This window comes from Medicago sativa, chromosome 7 (assembly GCF_051527215.1).
Source record: "Medicago sativa cultivar Bolivia chromosome 7, Bolivia_mono, whole genome shotgun sequence".
In the NCBI taxonomy this organism is placed as follows: domain Eukaryota; kingdom Viridiplantae; phylum Streptophyta; class Magnoliopsida; order Fabales; family Fabaceae; genus Medicago; species Medicago sativa.
Window position 1 is genome coordinate 36707488 of NC_140755.1, and position 18430 is coordinate 36725917.

An 18430-nucleotide genomic window follows, 5' to 3' on the forward strand; every position below is an offset into this window, starting at 1 on the left:
GAAGGAAACAATGAGTTTTCCAATCTATTTTAACTATGATACTAATAAAAACAATAATAAAATAATAATTCTTTCAAACAAAATTAATAATAATAATAATAATAATAAATTAACTTGGGCGTCAACGTTGCAGATCCAGAAGCATAGGTATTCTGGTGATTTAGATTTTATCATATTATTTGTAGGCATTTTGCCGTTGAATGCTATTAACTTGGGTGCTGTGAGTTTGTTCGCAGATTCACCCTTTACGTTTTTAGCGATATTGATCATGTTATTGGCTCTGATGTATTCTATCAATATGAATGAATGAATATCTTTTGTTTTTGTCAAAAAAAAAAATAATAATAAATTAACAAAATATATTATTACCTAATTTACTATATATAAAGAAATTAGGCTTGAAATTGCTGACTTTTTTTTCTCTACCTAATATACTCTTTATTTAAACTATTTTATTTGCTATTTTGTTTTTTTATAATATTAATTTAAATATTAATTAAAAATTAAATCCCACAAAAATAGGAAATATCTCACAACAATAGGAATAATATTTTCAATATTATAAAATAGCGAAAATACGGACACTCACTTGCCCGTCTTTTCCTTTTTTTTTTATTGCGCTGACGCGTGTAGATTATCAACGATATTTTATAGAAATTTGCGTGTAAATTACAAACGATATTATATATATATATATATATAATATATATATATTGTGTGTGTGTGTGTGTGTGTGTTTGTGTGTGTGAAGTGATGTTTTGTATGTCACATGTCGCTTCCACATTTATTCTCAATATATTTATTATTTTCTTATTTTCTAAACTAATATTTTATTTGGCATAAATATCTTAACAAACTTCGTATATTATTTTGATCTTATCAACTAAATATTTTATTTAAGTTTTTAATTTATTTTTAAAATTTATGTAGCATAAATATCTCAACAAACTACTCTTTATATTTTAAATTTTCTAATCATCAACGATATCAATCAATAGTTTATCTATCTTTATCTATTTATGAAGGTTTTTTTTGTTTGACAAAGATTTATTTATGAAAGTTAATGACTAGCATCTTTGGCTGAATAACAAGCTGCATCTACTAGTTATTTACCAAAACACTCATGTTTTTCTATTATAAACAAATATTATTTATGCTATTTACGAAAATGTCATTTTAATTAAAATAAAGTTTAATAGAGACAAAAGGGTGTTTTAGTAAAGTACAAGTAGGTGCAGTTTGTTAACTTGCACCTTAGTATTTTTAGGTGGGTGCAAGTTAACAGCCCCCACTGTTAACTTGCACCCACCTAAAAACACTAAGGTGCAAGTTAACAAGCTGCACCTGCTAGTTATTTACCAAAACACCCATGTTTTTTTATTATAAACAAATATTATTTGTGCTATTTACAAAAATGTCCTTTTAATTAAAATAAAGTTTAATAGAGACAAAAGGGTGTTTTAGTAAAGTACAAGTAGGTGCAGCTTGTTAACTTGCACCTTAGTATTTTTAGGTGGGTGCAAGTTAACAGCCCCTTATATATATATATATATATATATATATATATATATATATATATATATATATATATATATATATATATATATATATATATATATATTGGTTTTGCTAGAAGACACCTTTTATGAAGGTGTCTTTTAGCAAATTATTCTATATATGGGAGGATGCTAACTTACACTCACCCTAAAACACTAATTGTCACTATTCAAATTAATTTTAAATTGAAGGGCATTTTAGTAACTAATATATGGACATAATTATTTCCCTGGTTTGTCGTCGGAATTTCCGTGAAAGATGTTGATTAGTTCCGATTAATGAACATGTTTTTTTTTTTTGGATTCAACTAAAATGTTTTGAATTCCTCTAAAAAAGACACAAGGGTAAAATTAGTCAAAAAATGAAAATTTTGTCAAAAAATAAAAAATAAAAATAGACAAGTGAAAATTGATTTTTCATTAAAAAAAAAAAACATTGACTAACTTATAAACATGTAATAACATGAGACAAACTTTTAATGAAACAATATTTGGAATAATGAAAGTGGGTGTAAATTAGTGAGGTGGGTGCAAATTATTTGTTAAAAGTTATAAAAATGAGTGTAAATAATCAAATGGGTGTAGGTTGTTAACTTGCACCTTAATAATTTGGGTTAATAGGTCTTTACCCCCTGTAATATAGGTCATTTCCGATTTTCCCCTGTAAAACTTTTTTTTTATTTACCCCCTGTAAAAAAAATTGTTTTGATTTACCCCCTAGTAGGTCAAACAAAAACCAATTTTATTTTATTTTTCAAGAAATTTTCGTTTTTTTTTTTTTGCCTATTAGGGGGGTAAATCAAAACAATTTTTTTTACAGGGGGGCAAATCAAAAAAAAAATTACAGGGGGAAAACCAAAAATGACCTATATTACAGGGGGTAAAGACATATTAACCCTAATAATTTTAGGTGGGTGCAGCTTGCTAACTTACACCTGTTTTAGGGTGGGTGTAAGTTAGCAATCCCCTATATATATACATTATTGATTATCCATATATTATATGTTAGCTGTTTTTTTTTATTGTTTTTTTTAATAATGTTTGGAGGGAAGATTTGGTTTTTGATAAACAAGTTTAGAGGGAAAATTGCCACAAAATTTTGATGTTGTGAATCTTATACAACATTGAAGGAATGTAGTCTTTTATTAAAACTAAAGTAACAATCTAAAATTGTCCCCAAAAGCACTTAAGGGGACAATTATCAAATATTGCCAGAGAAATAATATTGTGACACTTTAAAAACGTCCCCAGAAGTATTTAAGGAGACAATTCGCGATCGTTGCCAAAGAAATAATAGAGTAACGCTCCAAAAACGTCCCCAAAAGTATTTTAGAGGACGTTTATTAAGGGTTGCGAAAATATTTTTGGCAACAACGAAAAAACGTTGCCTTAGCCACTTTTAGGGGACAATTTTTACATGTCCCTTAAAAAAGTGTTGCCAGAGACAATGTAACATCCCAGACTGCTTACAGGATTGCCGACTAACCCCACAAACCAACACGAGTCTTTTCAGCATGCTTTGTCCTCACTCACATGCTTACCGGGAAACTTCCCGGTAGGTCACCCATCTTAGTACTACTCCAAGCCAAGCACGCTTAACTATGGAGTTCCTATGGATTGAGCTCCCGAAAAGAAGATGCATCTTGTTGATATGGGTAGTACCTAACAATTCTTATAAGCCTTCCTTCAACCATGTAGTCCCATACCTACACGGCCTCCGGATCCCTCTCATTCCGATGTGTTTGGGTTCCTACTATTGTCGTGGGGGTCCCTTGCGGCTTAAACCGTTCCCCTTAGGTCGGGAACCTTTCGTATCCACCTAGCGGGATATCGAAAGCCACGACGTGGGTGTTACAGACAATAAATGGTGTAGTGGGAATAATGTGAGTTGCCAATAATCTTATAGGTCTGTCGAAGGAGTACGAGATTTTTAGGTAATTATTTTACCAAAAAATTAGATCTAATTAAAAAACCTCACATTATTTTTAATGTCTAATAAGCATATATTTTGTCAACTCAGCATAACACGTCTGCAATTTTCCACTCTCATTTGCCACCAAAGACAAAAATGGAATGAATTTGAAATAATAGAGGTTGAATAAAAAAATCACATGAAAGAGGAAGACATCAAAAAACTAAATTAAAAAATAAAATAAACAAATGACATCCAAAAATAAAAAATAAAATACCGTTCATCGTAATGCTGAGACATAAGACATTAGGTATATAGATCACATCACTTATGTGCCGCTCAACATACACTCTTACCTCCAATATGAAACTTTAACTCAGACTTGACACATTAACTTAAATCCCTCAAGTATGAGACTATCCACTTCAGGGATCTACCACTAGGAACCTCTTCTGCTTCCTCATAGTCAAATTGGGATATGATGCCATCATTGAACCTTATGGGGTAGTCAACACTGGTGTGCATTTATCCATTGAACAAAGATCAACCACACAAATGAAAATGATACTAGACTATGCTTGGCGCAGGTGTTCATACTAAAGAATAAACATTTAACTTACCAAAAATTGAGGCTCGATTAAAAAAAAAAAAACACAACATTTAAAAGTGTCTAATAAACACGTTTTTTGTTAACTCAACAAATCACATAAGAGTTTATCCATGATTAAATCCATCAAAAACCAAGAGTGAATGGATTTAAATTACTAGAGATTAATTAAAAAATATTGCATGAAAGTGAACAACATCTTAAACCTTAAATTTAATATAAAACTTAAACATCTACTCTTATATTGGTCATCTTTTTTTTTTAGCAGAAAGAGGTAGCAGGATGACTGCTAACCTCTAAACTTCATTAAGAAAAGAGAAAAATACAAAAAAGAGACTTGATGCATCAACTATGAAACTTTATTGGTCATCTCACTTATATGTTTGTCAACATCTACTCTTGCATCAACTATGGAACTTTAAGTCAAAATTGACACATTAACATATTTCCCTTATGTGTGAGACTTGATGCATTTGTGATTTGGTGACATAGGCACAACATGGTAAAAAAAGGTGGATTGATGGTGGTTTATGTAGGTTTATGTTCCCATATTTAATGAAAAGAGAGAAAGGAAATTAGAAAAGGAAAGAATATGAAAAAGCAATTTGAACATGAGAGAAATGATAAGGAAAAAAAAAAGGTTTGTATTTTGTCTGTGGAGGTATTAGGAATAGAGTGAGTTATTGGTAATTTTATGGGTTAGTTGAAGAAATTGGAGATTTATGAGTAGTTTTTACCAAAAAAATAGATTCAATTAAAAAAGTCCCACATCATTTTAAAATGTCTCTTTGTCAACTCAACATAAAAAAATTGTATTTTTCATTGTCAGATTCCACGAAAGACTAAAAGTGAAGGTGCAATAACAACCAACAACAACCAAGTCTTATCCCCACGAAGCGGAGTTGTCTATAGAGATTCAATTTTTTAATTTTTTTTTTTTATGTTTGTTGTAGATGCTGACACAACCTTCTTTTATTTTATTTGGGATTGGGACCAAGGCTACCATAAACAAGATTAAAGTTCAAAAGTGGATGTATTTGAAAGAGCATAGGTTGAATAAAAGCAATTGCATGGAAGTGAGTGTCATCCAAAAACTTTTATTTAATATAAAAAATTAAGCAAAGAACATCCAAAAACTAAGATAACAATTTATCATAATGTATGGAGCTCCGAGGGAGCCTGTAATGACTTGGATCATCACATTTGGCTAATAGAAACCCCACAAGTGAGATTGACACCACATCTTCATCCAAAACCTTAAGACATTAGGTATATTTGTCATTTAACTTATTTGTTGCTCAATATATACTCTTGCATCCAATGTAGAAGTTTTACTTACAAATGACACATTACCATCCTTCCCTTAAGTGTGAGATTCTTTGTGTCTATGATATGGTGAGATAGCAAAATAAGATAAGAGGAACAACATAGTAAAAAAATGTGAGTTGGTGGCTATTTCATAGAGGGGTGTCTTTGTTCCTTTCTTTAATGTGAAGATAGAAAGTAAATTAGAAAAAGAAAGAAGAAAAAGGAATTTGAACAAGAGAGGAATGATAAGAAGTAAAACTAAGGAGAGTGTGTTTTATCTATGACAATATAATTAAGAGATTCAATTGTTGGTAATTTTATGAATTTATTTAAGGAATTGGAAATTACAAGGTAATTATGCTACCAAAATAATAGATTCATTAAAAATGTCGCATCAATTTAAAATGTCTAATAAACATGTATTTTGTCAACGTAGTAGAACACATCTAAATTTTTCCATTGTCAAATCATACCAAAGACCAAAAGTGAAGAAATTTAAAATAATAGAGGTTGAATAAAAAATTGCTTGAAAGCGAATGACATCCTAAAACTAAAATTTAAGATAAAAATTAAACAAATGACACCCAAAAACTAACAAAACAAATCATTATAATGTTATGACTTCCATTGGAACCTACATTGGGTTGTATCATCATATTAGTCAAAGAGCAACAACACAAGGAGATCGACATCACTTCTTCACCCAAAGTCCTAAAGCATTAGGTATATGGATAATCTCCCTCTTATGTTTCTCAACGTCTACTCTTGCATCCAATGTCAAATTTTAACTCATAATTGACAGATTAACATATCTCCATTAAGAGACTCTCCGTGTCTGTGATAGACCACCAAGAAGCACTCCATCCGCCGTCCACAATGTTGAATCGGGATATGATACCACATCTGGGCTTTATAGGGGAGTCAACATTGATGTGATTCGACACATTACAGAAAGAGAAACCACACAAGTGAGAACAATACCACATCTTCATCGAAAAATTGAAGACTAAAATATGAGTTTTATTAATTTATTTGTTGTTCAACCTCCACTTTTTTATTCAATATTGAACTTTAACCGATACTTGATACATCAGAGCATATTCTCCCTCAAATATGACCAAATTCTAGCCTGTGCTTGACATGGGTGTCCATTTGGGGCGTTTGACACTTGATAATGCATCGTTATTGTTTTGAGGCGTTTGACCGAACCATGCGCGATATAATGTCTTATGATGGCGTCGATAATATAGACAAACCATTTGGGGGTCTTTCTGTGGTTTTGGACGGTGATTTCAGACAAATTTTGCCAGTGATAAGAAAAGGATGCAGAAAAGACATACTTGCTTCATCCATCAACTCATCAATGTTGTGGAGTCACTGTAAGGTTCTCACACTTACAACAAATATGCGTTTACGTGCTTTAACCGTTCGTGTCGAGCAAGATGAGATAAGAAAGTTTGTCGACTGGATGCTTTCAATTGGAGATGGAATAGGATCCACCAACGAGAGTGGAAAAATTAACGTACCCATTCCTGATGAGTTGTTGATAAAAGATTCCTCTGATTTGTTGCATTCTCTGGTTGATTTTGTATATCTGAATTTTTTCGCAAAACATGAAGATCTCGGATTTTTTTCCAAGCACGGGGGATACTTGCTTCCACGCTGGACGCAGTTGATCACGTAAACAAATTCCTTCTATCATTGGTTCCAGGAGACAAAAAGGAATATACCAGTTCTGATTCGGTTTGCAAATCAGACGAGAATAGTGAGGTACAAAACGAATGATTTACCACCAAATTCTTAAACAATATCAAGTTTTCCGGTATTCCAAACCACAAGTTGATATTTAAAATTGGATGTCGAGTTATGTTGATGATGAACATTGACCAAGCAACTGAATTGTGCAATGTGACTAGGTTGATTGTAGACAATCTTGGGAAGAACTTTATCGGTGTAACTGTTATTACCAAAAAAATGCTGGTGAAAAAGTAATTATTCCAATATTGAACTTAGTTCCAGGTGATCTTGAACTGCCTTTCAAATTTATTACGAGACAGTTCCTGTTGGTTGTGTGTTTTGCAATGACAATAAATAAAAGTCAGGGATAGTCGTTGTCTCATGTTGAAATCTATCTTTCCAAACCGGTTTTTACTCATGGACAGTTGTATGTCGCTGTGTCAAGAGTCACTTCCAAAAAGGGATTGAAAATGCTTATACTGGATGAAGAAAATCGCGTGTGTACTGAGACCACTAATGTTGTGTACCGTGATGTTTTTCGGAATGTTTAACCTGTCGTTCTTGATGACGCATGTGGGTATGAGTTTTTTTTTCTCTTTTAAACTTCGTTGTAATATATATTTTTTATTTGGATATGAATTGGTTGTTTCTACTTGCAACCATTCTAATAGTTGCGTAAAGAAAGAGTAATGGATTGGACATGTAGATAAACTACAATTCTGGAACTAACAATTAAGATCACACTTCTTATTTCATTGTATAAAATCCAATGACATTTATTTTGTGCAAAGAACAGGCCGAGTGATCAATTTGTTATAGGGACTTATATGTTATATGGAGTAATATTTTTGATCCTTTTTGACAATATTTTTGGTCTCATGTACCTTCAGGTGCTGTCTGCTTTAGGTGAGGTGATATCATTCAGATGTACACAGGCTGACGTTAATGGAATTTCTATGACATTGAAATATCATTGACCAATTGCAATAGGTGCAATGCCTTCTCTTCGACTCCAAAATTTGCCTGATACATTAAGGTGTTTATCTACTGAGACTTCGGGTTTTCTATTATCTGGTAGAGCAACTTCAATACTCTCATACTCAGTTTAATTTTATTTATAATGTCAGTATCCTTCTGATCATTCTCATTTTTTCTAATGTAAGTCGTACTCTTTCAGTGACCATATTATCAACTATATACTCTGCTTCATTTTTTATACAATCTGCTATATATCCGTCTTTTTTTTTTGTTCTTTGGAGTGCCTAGTCTATGTGCATGCACATGACAATTTTGTAGTCTTTTTTCAAGCCTTTTCTGTTGTGTTTTTATAATATGCTTAGTTAAAAAATGCAATAGATAGTTGGTGTCTTTGTCATTGTTTGTTATACTTATTTGTTACACGATTGAATAATTACAAATTCGTGTTAGATGTTAAGATAAATCAAGTGTATGCACGATATTAACTTTGTATATATAAGGGTATCCACTATAGAAATCATGGAATTTTAAAGAAACTATATATAAGGGCATTTGATAGAGACGATTCGTTGGGTAGGGATAATTAATTGTATATGCAGCGGTACGCCTCGAGACTCCAACACCCCAGTTATATGCAGAACATAAAAAAAAAGACTCATGTTTCCGTAATAAATTTTAGCCATCCATGTAAAATATTCCGGCATTAAATACTAATATTTCGACGTTGCATCTGTTAAATCATTCATGTTTAACAATACGAAAATCCAAATAACTATATACGCGTTGATAATTGTATATATAAGTAATCGAAAATACGATAACAATGCGTTCTATTTATATATTGTGTATAAAATAATGAATTTGTTATTTAATTAGATTTTATATAGTAAAAAAAAATAGTTGTAATTCTAGCCCGTGCTTGGCACGGGTTTCCAAGCTAGTTATTGTATAATTGTTTCTATCGTTCATCTGCAATTAATTGTTACATTAATATGTTTATCTTGTATCTATTTTTGTACATCTAAAACATCTACTCCCTCCGTCCCTTAATGTAACCACCTATTTGATTTTATTTTTGTCCCTAAATGTAACCCCCTTTTCAAATTACTAGATGCATTTATTACTTTTTTCCCAAAATCATATATTCTCTTTATATATATAAGATATCTTACAAGCGGGGATTAACGTGTCCCTAAACCCCTATATAACAATTAAATATTTTTAGAAAATAAGATCAAATTAAGGTTCTCTAAAAAAATTAAAATAAATTTTTTGTTATAGTGTATAATATTGTACCTATTGTAGTGGGGTAGTTCCTATTTTGATAGGATTTAAATGTTTTTTAATTATTAATTTAAATATTTTAAAGGGATAAAGTAGTAAATAGAAATACCTTAAATGAAAGGGGAAATTGGAAAGATAAGAAGGTAGTGCAAATTGATGTATTTTATTTATATATAGTATAGATACATTCATTTTTTTTTTGGAGTATAGATACATTCATATAACGTATAATTTTTCCCTAAAAAAATATAAAGTATAATTTTTAGTTATATAACAAGTTAGGCAAAAGTTATGGTGCATAAGCCATTTCTTTATGCATGGTGCATAAGGACTTCACAACCATCAGATTTCACTTATGTGCTCTTTCAATCCAACGGCTACAGTTTCACACTTTCTCACTCCATCCAAAGCTTCAGATTTATCCATCAACGAAACTCTACTACTCTTCTTCTTCTGCACCACCGCTTCCAAATCCACCGGCGCCGGCGCAGGAGCCTCCGCATCGGAATATCCCTTCGGTGGAAAACCCTATCGTATCCCAAAGCTTCACAACGCTTTTGCTGTTGGCGATTTCCGATAGCGAAAATATATCGGTAATGCTACGACGACAACTGCGTAGAAATCCGTCACCGTTGCCAGAGCCTTTTAATCGGAAATATTGACCCTATCTATTTCCATCTTCTTCTTCATCATCATCTCCGGATTCCGATGACGTGGATGACAACGACCAGGTTTCGTCATCGTTGTCGCTGAAATCATCTTCGGCTATAAGAGGAGGAATAGAAGAAGTTTTCTTGGGGAATCTGATGATGAAAATGGTGTCGAAGAGTGAAGAGTCAGTGGGAGCGAAGAAAGTGAAAGAGTTTGTGAGTTTGAATTAGGATCAAGGAAACCATTAAATACATCTAATGGTTTTGGAGTACAACTCACAGAAACCATTTCCACAACAAAATGGTCTTGGAGTCCAACTCACAGAAACCATTTCCACTGCAAAATGGTTTTGGAGTCCAACTCACAGAAACCATTTCCTTATGCACCATAGCCGCTCCCAACAAGTTATACCTGACTTTCAATAAGGCAACATTCAAACCTAAAAATAAGCTTATGACATGCACACACCTTATGCCAAGAGTTTTTTTGGTCAGATCAAACTTAGGTCTCGCAAAACTAGCTAGACCATAGTTTTAAAAATCGGACTGGACCGGTCGGTCGAGATGGTTAGACAATAAATCAAGCACATGAGCTGCCGGTTCATATGTCAGACGGTCCATGAGCGGTCAAACTTGTGTAACCTAATGAAAATCGGTGCGGACCGGTCAATGATAATAAGCCAACGCTTTCATCTTTAAAAAATGATACGAGAAGAGTGCCAAGCGAGGGATTCAAGCGCATGTATTGTACATTCGGTGAAACGAGAAAGCAATATGCTACTCTTTTTTTTTAACAGCAAATTTTATTTAACAACCAGATCCCTACTCAAGACGAACAAAGACCGGTGAAACAGAAAATACAAACTAAAGGCGTCGTATATAGGTGGAACACCCGAAAATAAACACCCTGAAAAAAAACTCATGAGGAGAACGCCCACAAAAAACACATCACCACCTAAAATAGACACCTTCACGAAAACTGTAACACCCACGGTTGACGAGAGCAGGAGAGTAATCGCCGGTGCACAAGGCACAACAATGAGCGGCTCCCGACAGTTTCTAGAGGAACCGAATCACATCGGAATGAGAGGGATCCTGAGACCGTGTAGGTATGAGACTACATGGTTGAAGGAAGGCTTATAAGAATTGTTTGGTACTACCTATATCAACAAGATGCATCTTCTTTTTGGTAGCCCAATCCATAAGAACTCCACAGTTAAGCGTGCTTGACTTGGAGTAGTCTTTGGATGGGTGACCTACCAGGAAGTTTCCCGGTAAGCGTGCAAGTGAGGACAAAACACGCTGAAAAGACTCTTGTTGGTTTGTAGGGTCAGTCGGCAATCCTGAAAGCAGTCTGGGATGTTACAAATTGTATCAGAGCAGACCTCTCCCAGTACGGTGTGGTTCGGGGACGAACCAGGCGGAAGTTGGTGGGCATGTAACACCCACGGCTGACGAGAGCAGGGGAGTGATCACCGGTGCACAAGGCACGACAATGAGCGGCTCCCGATAGTTTCTAGAGGAACTGAATCACATCGGAATGGGAGGGATCCTGAGGCCGTGTAGGTATGGGACTACATGGTTGAAGGAAGGCTTATAAGAATTGTTTGGTACTACCTATATCAACAAGATGCATCTTCTTTTTGGTAGCCCAATCCATAAGAACTCCACAGTTATAAGCGTGCTTGACTTGGAGTAGTCTTTGGATGGGTGACCTACCGGGAAGTTTCCTGGTAAGTGTGCGAGTGAGGACAAAACACGCTGAAAAGACTCGTGTTGGTTTGTAGGGTCAGTCGGCAATCCTGAAAGCAGTCTGGGATGTTACAAAAACGACCACTGAAAACAATATCCAACACCACCCATCGTCACTACTCAACCCCAAAGAACACTCCTCAAAATTAAACTCCCAGTCCTCAACACCAAAGTTGAGCCATATCCGAAAAGCTCCTATCTGAAATATCATTCAGCTTCCACCGCCTCTCGACCTCTGATCCACCGAAAGAAACACCATAAAAAAGCCCAAAACCAAACTTAATCCAAAGAACTGACTCCGGAACTCGAATTAAAAGTGATCGGCCCACCAGACTTTAGGACCAAAACAGAAGGGCACCCATCACCCCTGATACACCAGAGAAACACCATATCAAGCCAAACTATATGCTACTCTGCTAGACGTTTTTTTATAACTTATTTGTCATGTTTTACGTATATAGTGATACACAGCTTCAATTTGATTTTTCTTTCAAAAAAAAAAACTTCAATTTGATTTTAAAACATTAAAGTTGTGTAATTTTTTTACAAGAACATTAAATTGTAGTTAATACTTGTTTTGTTTTGTTTATAAATATACAGGCTTTTTATGAATACTATATTCTTTCTTTAAAAAAAATGAAAACTACTTATTAAATTAAAGTAATCAAATTAAGTTCTATATAAAGTTATTTTAATAACATTTAATGAGTGTTATAAGTTTTTACATAACAAGTTAACCTGTTTAATACTGTTCAATACTTTGCTAAAAAAAATACCGTTCAATACTAAGAAAAATATTTTTTAGAGGTCGAGTTATACTATCAAGTTATCCGATACTGCATGTGGTTCGACCAATGATCCGGAGATCCGACCAATGACCCAATGATCTCGTAACCTTGCCGATTTGATGACTGATCCGATTTTTAAAACTATGAGCTAGATCCATCCTATTTCAACCCTTAGATACCGAATTAAGCCAAATAGACTAGTTTTTCGTCAACAATTAACACTCATACTTTTAATTATTTATTTATAATACTATTTTTTTTTTTGAAAGGATTGATATAAAATACTATTTTTCTTCACTAGTTTAATTTGCGGGTGTTCAAAAATAAACTAATCTAATAGAAAAACTGTAAACCAAACCGAAACCGCATTTAGTTGTGACGTGTTCAAGTCTTTTTTTTTTTACTCAACCGTATGGTTTGGTTTGCGGTTTTTATTTTATCAACGAACCAAACCAAATTGCAACATAAGAAAAACACTGATTAAAAATATATATGTCACCTAGACAATACTTATAGAAACTCAATGGAGACATTTATAAAATGACATGTTTTTTCTCTTAATAAGTTTCTTCTTTACTTTTTATTTCAAAAATGTATTCATGTGCTACTTGACCTTTTAGTGAATGTTAAAAACTTAGTCTTTTGTATTTCTTACAAAATATGATTACATTTTGTTCGCGTTTTAAATTTGGTTTATGTAGTTGGGAAATTTTTTAGTTGAAAATGAAATTGTAATGTTGAGTGTAATTTAAAACATTGCTGAAAATATATTTTTAATTTGATTTTATTGTTGGAAAAAAAATTGTATTGTCTCCAAAAAACCGCACCAACCGATCCAAACCAAACTACATTAGTTTGGTTTGATTTCGTTCGGATTTTATTTTAGGGTTAATAGTGCTTTACCCCCTGTAATATAGGACATTTCCGATTTTCCCCTCTATAAAATTTTCTTTTAGGATTCCGTCGTTGTAATTTGAAGTTTTTTGGTTTTGGTCCTTCATGAATTTTGACTGTACAAAATCGATGATATGGCAGGGGGTAAACCGAAATTTCCTCAAATTATAGGGGGCAAAATTTTTCATGAAGGTCTAAAACCAAAAAATCTTCAAATTACAAGGACGGAATCCAAAAAATATATTTTACAGGGGGGAAACTGGAAATGACCTATATTACAGGGGGTAAAACACTATTAACCCTTTATTTTAAAAGACAACCGAAACTAACCAAACCACATGTTTTCTTATCTTACGGTTAATTGGATGACTTTTAACCTCAAAACCGAACCAAACCGCACCTCGAACACACCTAGTTTAATTTATCCAAACAATATATTTAAATAGCATCTAATATCAACGTGGTTTTTTTTAAGGAATCAACGTGGTTCAAAGGTCAACTTATTATTTTTAGTAAACTTTAATAAAATATTAAAAATTTTTTGACCAACATTAATAAAATATTAATTAATAAAGATGTTCTACATTTTTTTTACTATTATTTTAAATTTTTTCTCAATCAACGTAGGACAAATTAAAAATTGTTAAAACCATAAGAGATGAATTTACGAACAACTCACAACATCCAGATTAATATTACACAACGTCAAAATACCTACAAATGTAACAAAGCCTAATATAATGATATGAAAGTGTCTCAAATATGTTGTCTTAATATTTGTAATGTTGAAGACGTCAATTTCATTGATTTGATGTGCATCAGATCAAAGTTAATATGTCAATTTGAATCAAACGAACACCATAGAAAAACAAAATAACACCTCACTAAGGTGACAACAAAATCACGAATGAAAAACAAATATATATATATATATATATATATATATATATATATATATATATATATATATATATATATATATATATATATATAAGGGGGGATATTTTGACTCCAAGAGTAAGTTTGTTTCCTTACTCTAAATCTTGGCTTTTAATTGTATTGTCAATTAATGGCTTGGATTGATTAATAATAAGTGGTATAATAGACTATAATTTTCTTTTCTATTGGAGTTAACTCTCATCACTCCAAAATGGCAAAACATTTAATGACTTTGAATTGATTTTTTTTTTTTTTGACAAATTGAATTGATTGTTTTATTCTCTTTCCTTTGCTTTTTTTTTCTACACGCATAATAAATTGTATAGTTTTTCTTTTGAAGGAAAAAAAATTGTATATTTTTCTGAAAAGAGAACGAAAAATATAATTTGTATAGTTGTGTAGAGAAAAACTATATATAGAGAGGGTACACACATACACGTCCTTAGTGCTAGAAATTTGAAATAAATTATTAATAAAATGTAGTTGTATGCATTAAAATATCGTGAACACACACATGTTTCTTTAAGTGATAATCTTACATTTGGTAAAAAAAAAAAAAAAAGTGATAATCCTACATAATGTAGTGAATAAAACATGTAATACTTTTTTATAGAATGAAGAAAGCAAACAATATATATTGTGTTATCTATATGTGGTAGTTTTTTTGCCTCTACACAACTATACAACTTTATTTTTTTCGTTTTCCCTACAGAAAAATATACAACTTTTTTTTAAAAAAAAAAATACAATTTTTTTCCTTCAAAAAGAAAAACTATAAAGTTTATTATGCGTGTAGAAATAAAATAAAAAAGCAAAGGTAAGAGAATAAAAAAAAACAATCAATTCAAAGTCATTAAATGTTTTGCCATTTTGGGGTGATGAGAGTTAACTTCAATAGAGAAGAAAATTATAGTCTATCATACCGCTTATTATTAATCAATCCAAGCCATTAATTGATAATACAATTAAAGGCCAAGATTTGGAGTAAGTAAACAAACTTACTCTTGGAGTCAAAATATCTCTCTCTCTCTCTCTCAATATATATATATATATATATATATATATATATATATATATATATATATATATATATATATATATATATATATATATATATAATCCTGCCAAGGCCGGTCCCAAGCCCGGGTAAAAGGAGAGGGTTATGTTAGGCCTTGACAGCCAACGTAAAACTTTGTCGAATCTCTATGACATGGACCAAATATGAAATAGTGTGAATGCTAGGTCGTTGCCCGGAAGCAACGCGCTGTATAGCTCGAGTACAGTGTCAAATGAGCAAGGGCCGCTGCATCGCCGCCTGGATGTAGTGAAAAATAAGCAAGGGTTCCCACACCTTCGTGAACGAGTGCGGGTAAAGAAGCTAGTTCATGAGAGTAGGATTCGTTTTGGAACATGGAATATAGGTACTCTTACGGGTAAATCTATGGAAGTAGTAGACACTATGACTAGGAGGAGGATTAATTTTATGTGCCTACAAGAAACTAAGTGGGTGGGTAAAAAGGCGAAAGAATTAGATAGTTCAGGATGTAAGCTTTGGTACACGGGCGAAGTTAGATCGAGAAATGGGGTAGGCATCATTGTGAATAAGGAGTGGAAGAAAAATATTGTGGTTGTTAAAAGGATAGGAGATCGAATTATAGCCCTAAAGCTTGTAGTGGAACAAGACACCTTTAACGTAATTAGCGCTTATGCACCTCAAGTTGGATTAGAAGAACACCTTAAAGTAAAGTTTTGGGAGGAGCTAGAAGGCTTAATTCAGGATATCCCATTAGGAGAAAAGATTTGTCTAGGAGGGGATTTGAATGGGCATGTAGGGAGGGTTTCGAGAGGTTTCGAAGGCGTGCATGGGGGGTATGGTCTCGGGGAGGTAAATGCGGATGGTAATTCCATCTTAGATTTTTCATCGGCTTTTGATCTTACTATAGCAAATACATGTTTTAGGAAAAGAGAAGAGCATATCATCACTTACAAGAGCGGGGCCTCATGTTCTCAGATCGATTTCTTTCTCATTAGAAAAACAGACAGGAAGATCTGTTTAGACTGTAAAGTCATACCTGGAGAGGGCTTAACTACCCAACATAGAGTAATGGTGATGGATGTAAGGGTTAAGAGGAGGGCTAAGAGAAGATATCGTAGCGGGGCTCCGCGAATCAAGTGGTGGCATTTAAAGGGTGACAAACAAAGGATATTCCAACACAAGATATTAGAGGGAGGTTACATGCAATCACATGGAAGCGCTAATGATGTGTGGGAGAGGATGGCTCATGAGATTAAGAAGGAGGCAAAAGAGACGTTGGGAGAATCTAGAGGTTTTGGACCTAGGGGTAAAGAATCTTGGTGGTGGAATGACAGTGTTCAGAGTAAAGTTCAGATCAAGAGAGATTGTTTTAAAGATTGGTCTAAGTGTAAAAATGCCGAAACTTGGGATAAATATAAGATAGCTAGGAAAGAGGCTAAGAAGGAGGTGAGCGAAGTGAGAACTCAAGCATTTGAAGGATTATACCAATCTTTAGGAACCAAGGAGGGGGAGAAATCTATATACAAGCTTGCGAAGGGACGAGAACGAAAGACAAGAGACCTGGACCAAGTGAAGTGTATTAAGGATGAAGAGGGTAGAGTTTTGGTGCAAGAAAGAGATATTAAGGATAGATGGAAGAAGTATTTCCACAACTTATTTAATGAAGGATATGAGATCTTACCAGACTCTAACAGGTTAGACATCAGAGAGGATGACCGGAACTATAACTATTATCGTCGGATTCAGGAGCACGAGGTGAAAGAAGCGTTGAAAAGGATGAGTAATGGCAAGGCAGTTGGGCCGGACAACATACCTATCGAAGTGTGAAAAAGTCTTGGCGATAGAGGAATTGTGTGGCTCACAAAACTTTTCAACGAGATTATGAGGACGAAGAAAATGCCAGACGAGTGGAGAAGAAGCACCTTAATTCCAATCTATAAGAACAAGGGGGATATACAACATTGCGCGAATTATAGGGGAATTAAGCTAATGAGTCATACCATGAAGTTATGGGAAAGGGTAATTGAGCGAAGACTAAGAAAAGAGACTCACGCTACGGATAACCAATTTGGTTTTATGCCTGGAAGGTCGACTATGGAATCGATCTACTTACTTCGACGCGTGATGGAGCGATATCGGACGGATAAAAAAGACTTACACTTAGTTTTCATTGATTTGGAGAAGGCGTATGATAGAGTACCTAGAGAGATTTTGTGGAAAGCCTTGGAGAAGAAAGGGGTGAGGATTGCCTATATTAAAGCTATCCAGGATATGTATGAGGGGGCTTCGACTAATGTGAGGACGCAGGATGGGGATACTGTAGATTTTCCCATAACAATAGGACTGCACCAAGGGTCAACCTTAAGTCCTTATCTTTTTACTTTAGTTTTGGATGTACTGACGGAACACATCCAAGAGTTAGCATCGAGATGTATGCTTTTTGCAGATGATGTAGTCTTGCTTGGTGAGTCGAAGGAGGAGTTAAACAGGAGGCTAGAGACTTGGAGGCAAGCCTTAGAAGCGTATGGCTTCCGCCTGAGTAGAAGCAAGACGGAGTATATGGAATGTAACTTCAGCAAAAGGAGAAGTGGGTCTACCTTAGAGGTGAAAGTTGGAGATCATATCATACCCTAAGTTACACGATTTAGATATCTTGGGTCCATAGTACAAAATGACGGAGAAATAGAAGCTGATGTACATCATCGTATTCAAGCTGGGTGGTTGAAATGGAGAACATCCTCAAGTGTTTTGTGCGATAAGAAACTACCACTTAAGCTGAAAGGAAAGTTTTATCGAACAGCAGCCAGACCGGCAATGTTGTATGGTACAGAGTGTTGGGTGGTTAAGAGTCAACACGAGAGTAAAGTAAACGTAGCGGAGATGAGGATGTTGCGTTGGATGAGTGGTAAGACTAGACAGGATAGGATTAGGAATGACACCATTAGAGAGAGAGTGGGGGTAGCACCTATTGTAACACCCATACCAGACG

At 33.8% G+C, this 18430-nt stretch overlaps 1 protein-coding gene across 1 annotated transcript; it reads left to right on the plus strand.

The window, feature by feature from the left end:
• Positions 1-6605: 6605 nt before the first annotated feature.
• LOC146905996 (uncharacterized) lies at positions 6606-7671 on the plus strand. The gene is made up of 2 exons (XM_085728707.1): positions 6606-6962; positions 7546-7671. The coding sequence occupies exons 1-2, from the start codon at positions 6606-6608 to the stop codon at positions 7669-7671; spliced, it is 483 nt and encodes a 160-aa protein (XP_085584833.1).
• The last annotated feature ends 10759 nt before the right edge of the window (positions 7672-18430 follow it).

Bases quoted from the DNA above. Each gene is read 5' to 3' on its own strand.
- LOC146905996 (XM_085728707.1), top strand. From the start codon at position 6,606: ATGTCTTATGATGGCGTCGATAATATAGACAAACCATTTGGGGGTCTT. The intron at 6,963-7,545 runs GTTGATTTTGTA...ACTCATGGACAG, and splicing joins CTGATTTGTTGCATTCTCTG to TTGTATGTCGCTGTGTCAAG.